This window comes from Balaenoptera borealis (assembly GCF_965194805.1).
Source record: "Balaenoptera borealis genome assembly, chromosome: 16".
In the NCBI taxonomy this organism is placed as follows: Eukaryota; Metazoa; Chordata; class Mammalia; order Artiodactyla; family Balaenopteridae; genus Balaenoptera; species Balaenoptera borealis.
Window position 1 is genome coordinate 46372795 of NC_138872.1, and position 17762 is coordinate 46390556.

General features: G+C 41.7%; 1 protein-coding gene across 1 annotated transcript in view; it reads right to left on the minus strand.

Annotated features, from left to right (window-relative positions):
- Positions 1–17762, minus strand: part of XRN2 (5'-3' exoribonuclease 2) — a 77903-nt gene that overhangs the window by 50409 nt on the left and 9732 nt on the right. The window contains exons 2-13 of the mRNA XM_082360541.1: positions 10211–10338; positions 10017–10128; positions 7999–8110; positions 6387–6445; positions 6221–6310; positions 5387–5459; positions 5192–5242; positions 4551–4708; positions 3112–3186; positions 2892–3025; positions 2735–2792; positions 2544–2651 (exon numbers count right to left, since the gene is read on the minus strand). Of these exons, the coding sequence (XP_082216667.1) occupies positions 2544–2651; positions 2735–2792; positions 2892–3025; positions 3112–3186; positions 4551–4708; positions 5192–5242; positions 5387–5459; positions 6221–6310; positions 6387–6445; positions 7999–8110; positions 10017–10128; positions 10211–10338 (1158 nt within the window). The remainder of the gene's footprint in view (positions 1–2543; positions 2652–2734; positions 2793–2891; positions 3026–3111; positions 3187–4550; positions 4709–5191; positions 5243–5386; positions 5460–6220; positions 6311–6386; positions 6446–7998; positions 8111–10016; positions 10129–10210; positions 10339–17762) is intronic.

The following is a 17762-nucleotide window of genomic DNA, read 5'->3' on the forward strand; positions in this document are numbered from 1 at the left end:
TCTTCTCCTGCTCGCTTCCCTTTGCTTCCTCTGCTCCCACCACAGTGGCTCCTGGTTCCTCGCTGTTCTCAACATCCTGTGTATGCTCCTGCCCTAGAGCCTTCGCACGGGCTATTCCCTGTCTGAAATGCTCTTTCCACACACATCTGCATGGCTCACTCCCTCACATCCTTCAGGTCTTTCCTCAAAGCCATCCGTCAGTGAGGCCTTCTCCAGCCACCTTTTCTAGGGTTGCAACCCCCCCAGACACTTCCTCCCCTGCTTTAGTTTCCTTCATGGCACTTAGCACTCTCTAACGCCCTGCACACTACACTTCGTTTTTGTCTTGATTGTCCATTTACCCCAGAAGAATGTTAGCTCCATGAGGTCAGAAATTTCGTCTGCTTTTTTGTTTCATTTTTTGTTGTATCAGTAGCACTCAGAATACTACCTGGCACGCGGTAAACAAGAAATATTTGCTGAATAAATGAACATTTGCAAGATGAAAGGCAAACATCAAAACTCATTAAATAAAAACTATACAATTCTGACCTAACTGTTCAATTTTAATAACAAATATTGATGTATTCCCATTCTACTATCTATTTTGCTATTTTTAAGGGAGGTGGCTACGTAAGCAGAACAGGTCCACCTGGATGGACCTTACTGACCTTTAATCTTTTTGTGTGCTATGAATTCCTTTGGAAATCTGTCAAAAGCCGTGGACACACTTCCCTAGATACTTTTATACTGAATTTCCCAGATACTTCCCCACCAAGTGAGCCAGATACTTTTATATTGAATTTCCGAGGGTTCATTAATTTCCCCAATGCCCAACCATGCTAACAGATATCATATGATGTCAAGGACACCAAAAAAGATCCAAAGCTGTAAAATGCCCTCTCTGCCAGGCCAGCTGGAAACCACATGACATACTTAAATCTGAAGCACTCTGCAATCTATCAAATCCTATACATCCCATTCTAATGCCAAATACCATCAATATTTAATAGTACAGAGTCTGCTAAAGCCACATAAAAGGACTTGTCTAACATGAGATTTTTATACCAAGTAGTACACAGTATACATAGTTTATTTCTTAAGCAAAATGGCAGCAGTTCAAGTGGAGCCACTGTAATTGTTGAAGACTTAGTTAAAAACAGCTGTTCTGGTAGATATTTGATATCCCAAAGTTAGTTATTTGAATTTTACATGTGAAGATTATCAAATACCAAAGGCTTTGAAAGAATGCCTACAGTCCACTCACTGTTACACAAAATGGTACCCAAAGTTCTAAAGAAGAGGCCACTAGCTACAGTACACAAAATTGAAGAAAACATAAAATCTTGTCAGAGACAATGACATGTTTTAATCTGTTAGGAAATCGTGAAGCAAGGCAGTGATATTATGTTGCTATTTGCTCACAAGAGCCATATGACTTTTAGAAAATCAGTCTCTAAGGGATTTCCTCCACGTTCTCTCTGCTCATTTCACCCGCTGCTGGCCTCCCTGGCGACTCCCCCCCGTCATCCTCCAGCCCACTCGGCCTCCAGGCTGCTGCCCCTCCAGCCCTCAGCTCCCGAGGGCATCTCAAGCCCTGGCTGAAGACTAGGGGCCTGTCCATCCCGCTCTGACACCTCAGGCAGCACCGACGGCTTCTCCTCTCTCTAGGGACCTCCTCCCCTGGCCCCGCCTTCTCCTTAAACGTCCACACTCCTCAAGGTTCCTGATGGAGGCACTTTCACTCTATATGAGTTTCCAGGGACATCAAGTTCACACTCATGATGGGAGGTATCTCCCACATGCCAATGGTTCTCAAATCTCCTTTCAAAAGACTTAGGACCTGCGCTCCACATATATCCATCTGATTGGTTCATGGACTTTTCTCCTCTCAGGTGTCCTGTGGCCCCTCAAACTCAGTACCTCCAAAATGAAACTCACTTCTACCTTATCCCCACCCCATCCTGCTCTACCCCTGGGGCTTGCTACCTTGGTGAATGGCACCAGTGAACTCCCAACTACCCCAGCCAGAAACCTGGACTTCTCACCTAAGCACTCACCCTATCACAGGTAACTAATTCCCGAGTGCTTTGTGACTTTTCCTTTTTTTATGTCTACATTTCTTACACAGAGCTGCAACCACCTACCTTGACTGATGTAATCCCACCCAGACCCCCTATACTCTGCCACCAGAGTACAGAGTTCTTAGGTCCAGAGCATAAATAGTGCCTATAAAACACACTAGTTCAATTCCAGCATTCTAGCTTTGGAACCCTCATTTCATGTCCTATTGATTAGACAAGTGTTTGGATTTATACCTTAATTAAGATTAAGAGAGAAGAAATTACAATGCAACTCACACAAGGTGCAGTACACAGTTCCACACAGCAAGCATCACAGCCTTTATAAAATCATCAAAGCACTGACCACTCGTGATTACATTGGTGTTTGATACACTACAATGATTTAACAGCGCACTCAAAGAGGTTAAAAGGACAATCACAGGATCATCACAGCCTATTAGAGACAGGAGCAATTTAGCTACTGCAATAGAAACACTTTACCTCATCATCCTTTCTCTTTTTAAAAATGCTATCCTCAACTTCACCAACTGCTAACATGATCATCTGTACTCTCTGCAGATTGACATAACCACTTTCTGTAAGGTAACCCTGTAAGTGATAAAATACATGTAAAATGATCTTCTTATAAAAGCAAATACTTCTGTTTTGAAATTATTCAAGAGTGAACTTACCCCAGTTTTGTGTACCACATTTTTGTATATGTTAACCAAACGGTCAATTGCACCTTCCCTGCCACCAGGAAACAAACATTATGCATTAGGACCAGCATGCACTGTAAAGGCAAGAAGGCTAAAACAACAGTTTGAAGACTGACACAAACACACATACCTAATCTCTAAGGACGGCAGGTGAGGAAGGAAGTCATTTCCCACAAAGAAGCACATGAAGACCCAGTCATCAATGCTCCTCTCAACATCAAATGTGAACGGCAGGCTGGCCATGGTGAGCTCTCTTTCCAAATACTGCAACCAAGAAGGAACGTTGCCATTAAAGCCATGAAAAGGCACCCTGGTTTAGCGGACCGATGCCAAGGGTCACTGCTACATACCTCACGAAGAACACTGAGACGAAGGAAGATAAACTCTCCTTCTGCACACGGAAGACTGTCTGCCAGTTCATCATGCTGCAAGAAAGGGGATGAAGACTCAACACATCTACTCTGAACCCTGGAATTTTCTCCACCCACACAAACATTATGGCTTTTTCTAAAGCAAGACCCACTTCAATATTACAAGTATTAAATAAAAAAGAACTCACCAAACCATTTTAAAAATAAAAATTACCCATAACCTCAATCAGACCTAGACCAGGGATTGGCCAACGTTTTTTGCGAAGGGCCAGACACTAAATATTTTAGCCTGGGGAGTGGGACGTATATGGTCTCTGTTGCATATTCTTTCATGTTTTGTTTTGTTTTTACAACTCTTGAAAAACCGAAAAAAACCCTCTTAGCATACGTCAAATCTGGAGAGCTGCAGTTTGCCAAACCTTGACCTCCACCCAACCAATATTAACATTTTAATGTATATGCCTCATCTTTCTCTGTGAATACGTATACTTCTTACCTGCTTTTTTCACTCAACATGTCTTTTAAAGAGGTACCATATTCTTAAAACAGAAACCCCTTTAAAGGAGAATGGATATAATCAAGGGAACCCAGAATATGTAGAAACCAGGAGTAACTTAAAAGTAAGTACCAAGGGGACTTCCCTGGTGGTCCAGTGGTAAAGAATCTGCCTCCCAATGCAGGGGACGCAGGTTCAATCCCTGGGCGGGAAACTAAGATCCCACGTGCCGCAGGGCAACTGAGCCCGCGCGCCTCAATTAGAAAGCCTGCATGCTGCAAACCACAGAGCCCACACGCCACAACTACAGAGAAGCCCAAGTGCTGCAACGAAGAGCCCACGCCGCAACAGAAAAATCCCGTGTGCCACAACTAAGACCCGACACAGCCAAAAAATAAATAAATAAAATAAATAATTTTTTTAAAAAACTAAATAAATAAAATAAAATACATATGCCGTTAAAAAAAATACCAAGAAGTTTAACATACCTGATTTATAGTTCCTTTTAAGAAGAATAACCATTTGAGACAAATAACTTCTACAAACAAATCAAGTGCAATGGGCATTATTACCTATATGACCTCAGCCTCATGTAGATACAAGCTGTGTTAGGAAAGTGGGGAGTAGAAAGGATGAGTTCATGCGTGGTTGTGAATTTGTGTTTACTTTAAAGAGCTTTGAAAGATACATCTCTATGAGGGGTAACGGAGCAAGTAGGTAAAAATCTAATCAACCACTGTCTTCTCTTTATCCATTTTTAAAATGAGGCAACCTAAATATACTTAATGCCATCGCACTGTACATTTAAACGTGGTTAAAAAGGTGTATTTTCTGTTGTATTGACATATATCAATATTTTATCACAATAAAAAATAAAATTAAGAAATTTTAAATGAGGCTACTACCATCTCGAAGTTCTTACCTTTCCCTTCTTTTCTCTCGGCAAACCTTCACAGTCTTTGACCTCATGTCCAAACTGATTACAAAGACCACAGGGTTTGGGTTTGTTTGGTTTGAATTCTTCTCTGATAATGGTAAAGTTGGGCTCATGTGTAGCAAGGCCGAGCATAATGAGATCAGCTATCAATCAACAACAACAAAACAGCAAACAGTGAGTGCTCTAGAAGACCCTTACCCCGTAACCAAAGGCAAGACATTATCATAACACAAGACACCAACGCAAAGAAAAGCCCAAATGAGCACACAGAGGCAGCAAAGCCAAAAAGCCTAAAACTTCCTAGAGGCCAACAAGATCTCCTACAGAAATGTGGGCCTAGAATCTAACTACCACTCAGGAGTCAACACTTGGAAACATTCCATTTTAAAGATATGTGTGGCTATATTAAAAAGCTGAAAAAATGTAACAACAACAACAAAAATTCAAGATAGGTGAATGTTAATCACAGATTGAACAACAACTCTATACTAGTTCCCCCTCACACATAAAATAAGCAAGGCATTTTAGAATTTCCAGGCAACCACAAATAATCCATTACTACACACCAACCCATCCACTTGCTATGGTTTAATCCAAGAGACTCAGATCCCAAAGAAGAAACTTACCATCTGCTCCACATAAGCAATGATGAGTGTTTGGGTCGTGGTTAGGCTGGGCTAGAGAGAAGGGAAATATATATTATATTTAAGTAAATACATTTTATACTATAGGAATATCACATTTTACCAAATATTTTCTATACAATGGCTTGTCTTTTTTAAAATGGAACACATAATCAAATATTTATAAGTGAATTTTACCTCTTTGTCTTCTAATGTAATCCATGATTTTATGTTCCCCTTCACCAGGAGCACTAGCATCAGATAAAATAACCTATAAAAAACAGTTTTTAACATTTGTAGCTCACGCCCAGTTTTCCAGCACAAAAATCAACAGAAATGAATGTCTTAAAATAAACTGGGATAATTCTATTAAGATAGTGTTACTAATTGGAAATTTTTCTTAATTAGGTGTGCATGTGTTAGACATCGAAATTATTTCATCGGTAAACTTACTACTTGGAATAGAAAAAAATGAAATGTTTGTGTCAAACTTAGCCATTTGAAAAACAGATTCAGTTCACAAGTTTCTACTCTTCTCACTGCTACTCAAGTACACCGCACCGAACGATATAAGCCCTGAGAGTAATCAGTAAGAGATATCCATTAAATTAATGTACCATATCTAATTAATAAGGAAACAAGCTTATTAAAATTTTTATTATATAAAAGTTTTGCTTAAATTCTCAGGAGAACACAGCCATTCTTTAGAGGCAGTCCCATGACTTTAATCTTGCTGTATTTTGATTTCTAATAACAGAAATGACTTTCATATATATGTATTTTAAATCATGAGTCCCATCTTATGGCTTCGCAGTGATGATAAGAGTACGAAATTGGCACTGAGAGAAAATCAGCTGTCTCTAACTGGACCGTGCAAGGCACCCCATCTCTAATAACCCTGGAAGCTTCTCTTTCCTCTAACAGCCAACCAGTATTTTATGGGGGGAAAAGGACAAATAATATCAGTCGTATCAAAGGATAGCCTCAAATCGTCACCTTAATCTTTTTGAAGTATAAAAATATGAAACTTACTGTCAAATTTTTCCACCCTGGGTCATTATTTAAACGATCAGCTATGTAATAGCGAAGGCATTTAGCAAGATTGTCCATGAACTCAGTTCCCTAAAATGATAGAAGGAAATAAATTAACCTATCATTTAAGAGTTAGCAATAACTAGCAAAGTATGAGACTACTTACTGGTGTAATGCAGTTGCTGTCAAATCTTTCCTTTATTTCTTCTGGAGGAAGAAAGCCACCTAGAGAAAAAGGGGCAATGCTTTGTTCTCCCCATAAACAGTGAGGTAACTATTCAACAGTAGGCCAGAACAACAAAAACAGTAAGTTGAAATACAAAAGAAGGAGAAGCGTTGTCACCTGAGGAACAATGATCCCCCTTTCTGAAGAAAATAAGATTCCTCCCCTCAAATTTAAAGTAAGCTTTAACGTGACTGTCAAACAATACATGGTACACAAAAGATACTATATTGTTACATAAAAATATAAAAATTATGACATTCTTCCTAATGCCCCTGGCAGCAGAACACACACACACAAACACACACACACACACACACACACACACACACACACACACACACACACACACACACACAGAGGTTAGGGGCTCTGATCCTACTAACAGTTCTTAAGATGAAGGGGCCTTAGAAAAACAAGGTTAAAATGCTGAGTTTATCAGAGCTTTATATCACCTAGAGGGATTTAGAAATCCTATTTTTTCCTCTATGTCACTGATTAGCTTTTTCTCAAGACACAAATATATTTTATAACATCTTCAAGAAAGAAGACATCTCTAAAAGCAAAGACAACCTGTTATAAATATAAACAGGTTTTAGAGTATTAATTACAAGCTGCAGCTAAAATACTCACATACTTGCACACTTCCAGCAAATTAAAATAACATTAAAGGCAGTGTAATTATAAGCCTCAGCCAACTACACTATGTCTCTTTTTCCACTTGCCAAATGCAACATCCTGAAGCAATAATCGTGGCTTTCCTGGTCTATCATTCTGCCTCATGTAACAAAACACCAAACAAGCCACCCCGCCAGCACCGCCCTGCACCGCACTGCACCCACAGGCGTCTTGGAAGAAGCGGTCCCGGGGCGTCAGGGCCCTGGTTGTCCTCCTCTCTGACACTCAGCCAACTCCCACCTCTGGACCCATCAGGGCTTTGAGGAACTGCCAAAATGACCACATTCCACCCCACAACCCCCTCCCTGAACTGAGGGAGCCCCGGGCACCTCACTACCTCGGTGCCCGCCGCCTCAACCCAAAGTGAGAGTGTGCATGACTCGGGGAAAGCCTGGAAACATGGTCCCATCATCCCAGGCCTCCTCATCCAGACCTGAGTTCCTGGGAGAAGCAGCAAGCATGCCACCAAGACTGACTTGAGGAAAATGCTTACAGAACTGTAGCTTCCTAACAGCCTCCACAGAAAAAGGAAGTGAGAAGCATTCTTCATGGGTTTCTAGTTTACAGATATATAAAAGTGAGCTGAAGGGCTGCACTCGCCCTGATAGAAGTTGACAATTTGCTCTCCCTACCAGAATTCCCTCCTTTTATTCCCAAGTTTCCTGTTTACTATAGAGTTTGGAAATGAACAAGCTTATAAATGGAATAAACGATTCTATTAACTACTTTTCCTCAACAGTCAACGTAAACTTCCCTTGGCTATCCTGCGGTCCTGATTAAATTAAAACCGTACCTATTTGTAAGGAGAAGTCTCCACCCCTACCCCCGTCTGCATACATCTGATAACAAGTCCAACCTCAAGGTGCATGTTCTTTACCTTTTGCCAGTATTTCTTCCTTGACTCGCTGCTTCTCTACTGCTGCTTCCATTCCTTCTTTGGATGCTCGGAACCTCCTTGAACGCTGCTGGTTCATTTTAGCGCGTGGCGCCTGAAAACAGGTATTTCACAGTGACATAATACTGTTCCAAATGTTCGTAACTAAATCTGTACATTATTTTGAATCCGTTAGTCTTACAAAAATAGTATGCTAAAACGGAAAAGTTAAGTAATATGTCCAAACAATCCTTTCATGACAGACAGTAGTTTCTGGGAGCTTAAATTTGGACCAAGAACCTTGAACGCTGAACTTAGGTGAGTGAGTGACATGTCAAAAGGACAAACATCCTATGAGGCCACAGCACTTAATACTGCAGGGTCCATGCCCCAAGGCCAGTTCCACTGGGTTACGACGCTTTCAGGCACCCCAGATGGAAAGCTCACTTTACTCAAAGACTCAGCACACAGCAAGTTGAGTGGTTTCTACAGAACCAGGATCAGGAAGACCTTCCCTTTGTCCACGACTAAAAGGAAGGATGGTCTCCAAATGGGATTCACAAGACCTTAAAAGCCTTTTTGTATTTCCCACAATAAGGTTCATAATTATCACTCTGTGTCAATAATAAGGCACAGCAGGTAGAAAAGGAGCAAGGTTTTAATCAAAAGTACTCTTAAATCACTCGAACCAAATGTAACTTCAATCACTGGGTAAGCCTGAATGAAGTGAACTGAACTGCAAGGTTTTGCAATTACTGAGCTGGGTTTGGGGCTGGAAGGGACTCTCAAGTATCCGGCCTACATGAAATAAGTTATTTCATATTCTCTTTAAACAGTTCCCTTTCCTGTAAAATGAGACCACCTAATCTAACTCTTTCAGGTTCTATGATCTACATTTATATTTTAACAAAACATGAGTTATAGACAAGAGCATGTACATACACATACGAATGTGCACATAAATTAGACCTGATTCAGCAGAAGTGCACAACGGAGTACAGTGAAAGAGCTTCTTCAAGAAACTTAGCTAATGTGAACTGCAATCTGCTCCAAATAGGACATACTCCTGTTCCCTTTATTCCTCACTACACTTTAACTGCAACTTAAGTTTTCAGGTAGCTAAGGTTTTTCTTTGAGTAAATAGTATCTCACAGAAAAGTTAAGCTTCTTGGACCCAAGTTTTCCAGATTTTCAAAATTATTTCATTATCCACCAAAATTATTAAATCCAAAAGAAAGGGAATCAATGTGCATATGGCTAAATAAATTTAGGGTTATGATTTACCCTAATTTGCCTTGAACCCTGATATATAGTTTGCTGGTCATTTATAACTGAAACCACTTGGTATTATTATAAGGTAGTCCCCTCCGAAGTTATTGTGATGACTACTCACTGCCTATAGGATAAAAGCCAAACTGAGTGTGACAGGAAAGGCCTTCTCAAGCCCCTCTCTCTACTTCTCTTTCCAATCTAAACACCTGCAGTTGCCCCAGCATGTCAGTGTGGCCCAAGACACACAAAGTGTGTGACCTGGCACATCTGAGACATCTGGAAGGTCCTCCTTCCCCACATCTGGCCACATCCACCTCCCTCCTCTGCCCCTGCCCCCACCAATCTCCAATTATTCTTAACTCTTCAAAAAATGGGACAAAAGCCCCCTCCTCTCTATTTCCTCACTCCCTTGTAGCACTGACTCCCCCTCCCTCAAGGGCCCCGCAAGTGCCGTCTAACGCCCGAGGAAGGCCTTGGGTAACTAACCTTGCACGTCTACCTCTGCCTCTGTCCCTTGAGTGGCGAGCCCTTCAAAGCAAGGGCAGTCACTGACATCCCCAGCCCCTCACGGGATGCGGCACAAAACAGGCACATACACAAAATACATTTGGATGAATGACTGAAAGATGAGGCTTTCTTTCTCAAATTCACTATAGTCAACATTTTTCATGATTTAGCTTACTTTCATTCTAGACACTGGGAACACAGCAAAAACAAAAATGGGGGACTCTAAGTCATTCAGCACTTACCACTCCGTCTATTGCCATGTAGAGAAGTCGTCTTGGTCTTACAATATTGAAAAGCCTGTCAATGTACTCAAAGATTGCAACCATCATTTCATCCTCGTTTTTCGGTGCTGGTCTACAATGACAAGCAAACAATGTAATATCATATAGTACTCCTCTGTAATTTGTGACATCAGTAACAAAAATGGGTTACGTACTTGTCTTCAGGATGAGTACAGGGATGGATGATTCCATTCATATCCAAATACAGATTATCAAACTCCACATCATTTGGATTAGGTTTACTGGCATCGACAGGAATCTTTACGCCACTGCATTCTTTTGGCTATAAGGAAGTGATAATTAATAGTAGTTTGACCATTCAAGTCTGAAATTGACACATCGTAGGCTCAGTATGAACCTCCTTCATTTCTGAATTGGAAATAAAATACTTTTAGTAATCTTTAAATTATAAAATAGGCTATTTTAGTCCTTAAAGATTCCATCGCAACAAGTTACTCTTGACTACGTGGGGGATAGTTACCAAATTCCCAAATCACTCAGTTGTCCAAGACAGAGACCATGGGAGTCATCTTAGAATTCTCTCCCTTACCGCCCATTACCAGTAAGTCCTGTCAGTTTAACCTGAAAAATGCCCCTCCACGCCATCTCCTCTCATTCCCACCACCAACATCAGGCATCACCTCTCACCAAAAGATTGGAACAGCCTTCATATGGGCTGCCCCACCTCCAGACTCTCCTGTCTCCAGCCCACCCTCTATGCTGTCAGTTTAAATACAAACGTGGCTGTGTCTTCATCTTCCCTAATTTTTCCAATGATACCACAGCAGGTGCAGACCAATGAGCCCAGCCCTTACCCACCCTGTCCTGCCAAGCACTGCTCAGGCGGCCAGATCCCCCCAGTTCCTGGAAGACGCCCTTCCACCTCTCAACACCCCTGCTCCTCCTTCTTCCTCCCAACCAACACCCACTTCCTGAAACCTTATTAATTTTCCAAGGTCTAGACTCAGATCAAATGCCACTCACTTTATAACACTTTGTACACATCCTTCAAGAAGTTAACTGCTCCGCCTGCATTTCCTCCCAATTTTGCTTATTCACTTGCAGCACTTTTGTGGTCTTATAATTAGTTTGTTGTCATTCTAACCCCCAGCTACACTGTGAGTTCTTCCAAAGGCAAGGACCGCGCCATACTCACTCCTGGAAGCACTCAGTTGTATTTCTGTGGTAAGCATTATCTTTCTCTTTTTCTGCCAGAGCTTCAGTAAATGATAACAATGAGACTGGTTTTTACTCTTACTAACAGCAAAGTCACTTAAAAAATAACATAAAAAGTATCATTTGTAATAACAAAAAATTGTGAACAACTTAAAAGCCCATCAGGTACATGCTACGTCATGGATGAACCTCAAAAACATTCTGCTAAGTAAAAGCCAGTCACAAAAGACCACAAAAGATCCCATTTACAAGATCCAGAACACACAAATCTTTAGACAGAAATAGATTACCTTCAATCTGCGGTTGGGGGAAGGGTGAGGGAGATAGGAAGTGACTAAAAACAGTTACAACACTTCTTTGGGGAATGACAAAAATGTTCTAAATTAGATAACAGTGATTGCTGTACCACTGCATATATACTAAAAACCACTGAACTGTATAGTTTTAACAGGTGAATTTTATGGTATATAAATTATATCTCAATAAAGCTATTTAAAAAAGAAATAAAAACAAAAGGTCAACTTAACTAGGAAAAAAAAGAGCCTGTAGAAAAGGACTGATGAACTGTGGTACGTCCATACACTGGAATGCCAGACAAAACTAAGATTCAAAGAAACAGGGCTGGAAGGTCACAAATATCTTAAGCCAAAAAAGCAAGGTGAAGAAGAATAAACATAGTATACCACTGACAAGAAGTTATAAAATACACAAATCGGTATTAGGCGTTGTTCAGGGACGAAGACGGATGCAGTGAAAGCACAGGAAAGAGCAGGGGAATGATGAGCACCGACTTCAGGACAAGCGGTGATCTTCGAGAGAGGGAAGGAATGCGACCGGGCTTCAGTTCGTGTTTATAATGGGGAGAAACGGATATCAAAACAGGGAGGAAGCTATCAGTGATCTGTGCAGACTCCCTGTAAATCAGGAAAGAGGGGCTTGATCAGAAGCAGTGAATGGGATAAGTGGGAAGGAAAGCAGGAGGTCGATTTAGGAGGTCTATCAAAGAAGATAATCTGATGAGTCCAAAACAAAAACAAGCTCTATGAAGGCAGGAGGCTCTGTGCCTCTCCACCTCACCTCTACATTCAAAGTCCACATTTTCCTTTCTCCTGAGCCAAGCAGACACCACACTCAGGAGGATCCAAACCCACTTTCTTTATGCTCCCCAAGAAGCCAGACGGTAAGTATTTTAGACTTGTTGACCGAATGACCTCAGTTGCAATGACTCGTATCTGCCTTTATAAAGTAAAAGCAGCCCTAAACAAGATGGACATGAATGAGTATGGTTGCATTCCAATAAAACTTTACAAAAACAGGAAACCACTGGTTTACCATATTGCAGCTCTTCAGTGAATGCTGAGTGCAGCTGCATGAGAATTTCCACTTCCACTACCTAGAAAGTATAGCCTGGGGAAGGAAGTATAGGTGGGTCCTAATTTTGAGAAAAGAGCTCCAGGCATTCCCAATAAGAAAACGGAACATATTTTTCTCTCCAGAGTTCTGAGGATATCTTCAACACATTAATTATATAAATTTAGAGTTTCTTTCTTCAAGAGAAAATTCTGATACTCAACAAAGGAACTCACTCTTCAAGAGCCTTGCCATTAAATACAATGCCAGTTATCTCCTGCTAGGTTCAAGAGAGATTCTTAATCAAAGAGTAGCTAAAAGCTACTCTGAACCCTAAAGCCAATTCATTTCAAATAGCTTTTCATTATCTTTCGGGTTTTCCAGATGATAAACTGAGCACACATTGCAGCCTTCCCTTTCTATCCCCAGACCACATAAAAGACTAAAAACAGGGACTTCCCTGGTGGTCCAGTGATTAAGACTCCACGCTCCCAATGCAGGGGGCCTGGGTTCGATCCCTGGTCAGGGAGCTAACTGCATCCAGCAACTAAGAGCCCGTTTGCCGCAACTAAAGATCCCGCACGCGGCAACAAAGATCCCACGTGCTGCAACTGAGACCCAGCGCAACCAAATAAATAAATAGTTTTTTTAAAAAAGACTAAAAACAAATAACCACAATTGCATAATTGTGCTGAAAAACCAAAAGGAGATCCATCTGTGACTGATAAATCACAGGGGATGCCCAAAATGTAGAAAACTAGTAGATCTGATCAGATGGAACACACAGCCTCAAACATGAAGAAATGGGAGAACACAAGAGGGCTCTGGGCCCAGAGGGGGCTCACAGGACAGCGTCTGGATGATCCCACAGCAGGAACAGCCCGGCGGGTCAAGCCCTGCACTCTCCTCTCCCCTGGCCCTCTCAGGCCCCATGTGGACCAGTCAACTTCAGACAGTTATTCCCAGAAAACACGAGTGCTTGCGGAGGAAGGGCAGTCAGTACCCTGGCTGAGCAGCAGTTCCCCGCAGGGGCAGGGAGCACACCCACCCAAAGGCTGGCCGTCAAGGCAGTTCTGCCCTGCAGGAAGCCCACTGCATGGAAAAAGGAAGGGATATATGTGTCCCGAAGAAGCAGTTGAGAAATTACACTGGTTGTGCACAAATATGCCAAGGAATCAAAATAAAGAAGGTATTTGAAGAAGTAAAGATGGTACACATACACAAACAGTGAATCTGTATAAAAATACTCTCCACAGGTTTTGAAGTAAACCCACAGAATGAACTTCACACCAACCTACTGTTCCAGTCAACCTTATACGGCTTTCTGGCTCTTCAAATGTAAGGCGGAAACCACTACTATCAGTAATACCTAACTAAATGCATTTTTGTGTAAGTCTGAACAAAATTTAACAGCAGCACTAGAAATATCAGGACTCATGCCTAAGGTTCCACTGTAACGACAGCGTCCACTGTTGGACGGTAGATAACATACTGTAGAACTTGGTTTTAGACTTCCCTTAAAGCAGCTCAGAACTCCAGAAAAGAACTGCAAAACACAGGTGACATTTTGGGGAAAAAGGGTCAAAAGCCTACTGAAAAATATAAATTACAGTATTTGCGTTAAAAATTCAGGCCATAAATTTTGATGTAGTTGTCAAACAAAAACACTTAGTATTTTTAGCGATTAGTGTTTTTTCAAGTTGCATGTATATCAGCTCTCCATTTTTATACAGTGTTAGTCAACAAGGACTACTAATTATCACTAACATTTACGGAACACTTAAAATGGGATAGACACTTCTAAGGGCTTTTACTCATGGATTATTTCCCTCTCTCCTCACAACAACCCTGTGAGGTACAGAGTATCCCACTTACAGATGAGAATACAAATGCTTAGAGGGGTAAGTGGCTTTCCAAAGTCACACTTCTGCCAAGTTCAGAGACCAGGATTGAACCCAGTCACCTGAATTCAGAGCTGGTATCTTAAGCGGTATGTCAGACTGATTAATTGCAATTTCACTAGATTCAGCATAAGCTTACTGAACACCTATAATGCATGTCAAGGGCTACACCCAGAACTATGGGGGACACATAATATGCAAAATGTGTGAATCTGATCTTCACTCTCCAAGACAGAGATCATATTGGAGAGCCCGGCTACCAGCATGACTGCATGAGGACTTCTGCCCACCTGCTCCCCAGCTGAACTAGAGAAAATCTTTTAAAAAACCAAAACATTTAAAGCCTTTGGAAACAGTCCAAGGAGCAAACAGCAATCTAGTCAAGAAAAGCTTTGAAAATTCAGAAATGACTTCATTTGCAACAGAGCATGGAGAAGTTTACACCCAAGGGCATTCATTCTCAAGAACGGCATAAGGTGTGGTGAAAAGAACTGAGTAGAGAACCAGGAATCTAATGAAAATACAGCCTAGACCACAGACCAGCTGGTCTGCAGGAGAGAACTGGGGAATAAGACAGCTGGGAGGAACCCTCCTGGGGTTAGAACAGATACCAAACATTAATCTCAGAAGCTAATCCTTGGAAGGTGCCACAATTTCACTGCATTAGTCTGTAGAGGAATTTATTCCCTGAGTGCTGTTGAAAACAATGGCGCAATGGACAAAAATCCATGGAATTTAACTGCTAGGTGATCACACCGAGCAGTTAAGTGGGTGAGAATAGGAGACAGCCCTACGTGTGCCACTGTCATCGCAGGGTGACTGTGGGCACATCCAAACTGCACCTCCCTGAGGAGCAGTATCAGAGGCATAACAACACACTGAGGAAGAAACTCACCTCGTTAAAATAATCCAGCCAGTAGCTACATAAATAACATATCTGGGAACAGCTTGGGGGGACCAGCACCTAAAATATCCTGTTTGCAGGAAAAAAAAATTCCAGGCATGCAGAGAAACAGAGAAGTATGACACACATCCTGGAAAAAAGTCAGGCAAAAGAAACTACCTGTGATAGTGTCCAGATGTCAGATTTAACAGAATAGAGTTTAAAGCAGCTATTAAAAATATGTTCACAGAATTAAAGAGACATATGGTTAAAGAATTAAAGAAAGGTATGATAACAACTTTTATCAAATAGAGACAGTAACAAAAATAAGAATTATAAAAAACAAACAAATGGATACTCTGGAGTTGAAAAATACAATAACTGAGATCAAAAATTCACTACAGGGGCTCAACAATAGATTTCAACTGGCAAAAAAAAGAATTTTGGGGACTTCCCAGGTGGCACAGTGCTTAAGATCTGCCTGCCAATGCAGGAGACACGGGTTTGAGCCCTGGTCCCGGAAGATCCCACATGCTGTGGAGCAACTAAGGCCGTGCACCACAACTACTGAAGCCTACACTCTAGAGCCCGCAAGCCACAACTACTGTGCCCGTGTGCCACAACTACTGAAGCCCACGCACCTAGAGCCCATGCTCCACAACATAAGAAGCCACCGCAGTGAGAAGACTGCGCACCACAACGAAGGGTAGCCCCTGCTCGCCGCAACTAGAGAAAGCCCACACGCAGCAACAAAGACCCAATGCAGCCAAAAATTAAGTAATTAATTTAAAAAAAATTCACTACAGGGGCTCAACAATAGATTTGAACTGGCAAAAAACAGAATTCTTGGGGCCGCCCTGGTGGTGCAGTGGTTAAGAATCCGCCTACCAATGCAGCGGACACGGGTTCGATCCCTGGTCCGGGAAGATCCCACATGCCACGGAGCAACTAAGCCCGTGCACCACGACTACTGAGCCTGTGCTCTAGAGCCCGTGAGCCACAACTACTGAGCCCACGTGCCACGACTACTGAGCCTGCACTCTAGAGCCTGCGAGCCACAACTACTGAAGCCTGCAAGCCACAACTACTGAAGCCCACATGCCTAGAGCCCATGCTCTGCAACAAGAGAAGCCACCGCCATGAGAAGTCCGCACACAGCAGAGAAGAGTAGCCCCCGCTCGCCACAACTAGACAAAGCCCACGTGCAGCAACAAAGACTCAACACAGCCAAAAAAAACCCAAAAAATAAAAAAAGAATTCTTGGGACTTCCCTGGTGGCGGAATGGTTAAGAATCCGCCTGCCAATGCAAGGGACACGAGTTTGATCCCTGGCCTGGGAAGATTCCACATGCTGTGGAGCAACTAAGCCCACGTGCCACAACCACTGAGCCCGCGTGCTGCAACTACTGAAGCCCTCGCGCCTAGAACCCGTGCTCCGCAGTAAGAGAAGCCACCGCAACGAAAAGTCTGTGCACCGGAATGAAGAGTAGCCCCCGCTCACCACAACTAGAGAAAGCCTGCGTGCAGCCAAAAAAAAAGAATTCTTAAACTTAGATAGATTAATAAAGATTATGCGAGCTGAGGAGTAGAGAGAAAAAAGGATGAAGAAAAATGAACAGAGCCTGAGAGAAATATGAGACACAAATAAATACATGAACATACAATTGGAGTACTGGAAGGAGACAGGAGCAAGGAGCAGAAAAAATATTCAAGGAAACAATAACAAAAAAGTTCCCAAATGTATTGAAAAACAATAACCTACACATACAGGCAGCTCTAACAACTCCAAGTAAGATAAGCACAATGAGACCCAAAGACAGATACATCAGAGTTAAAATGATGAAGGTGTAAGACATGGAGAAAACCTTCAAAGAACCAATAGGAAAAATGACGAGTCACTTACAAGAGAACCCCAATAAATTTAACAGCTGGCTTCTAGCAGAAATAACGGAGGCCAGAAAGCAGTGGGAAAACATATATAAAGTGCCGAAACAGAAAAAAAAATGTTAACCAAGAATCATATATCCAGGAAGGCCACTGTTCAAAATTGAAGGTGAAATAAAGACTTTGCCAGATAAACAAAAATTGCATTTGTTGCTAGCTGACCGGACTTACAAGAAGTACTAAAGGAAGTTCTTCAGGCTGAAAGTTAAGTGACCCCACTAAAGGTAATAATACATTTTTTAATCCTTTCTTTTCTTAACTGCTATTGCAAAAAAACAATGGGATGAAATGATATTTTGTAAAATACTATGGCTTACAACACACACTTTAATATAAATGTAATATATTTCCTAGTAACAGCCCAAAAAGAGGTGGGTAGAAGCAAAATAGCAATGTGCTATGGAAATAACCACAGATGGTAAAGTAATAATTATAGCAATGCACTGTTGGGTT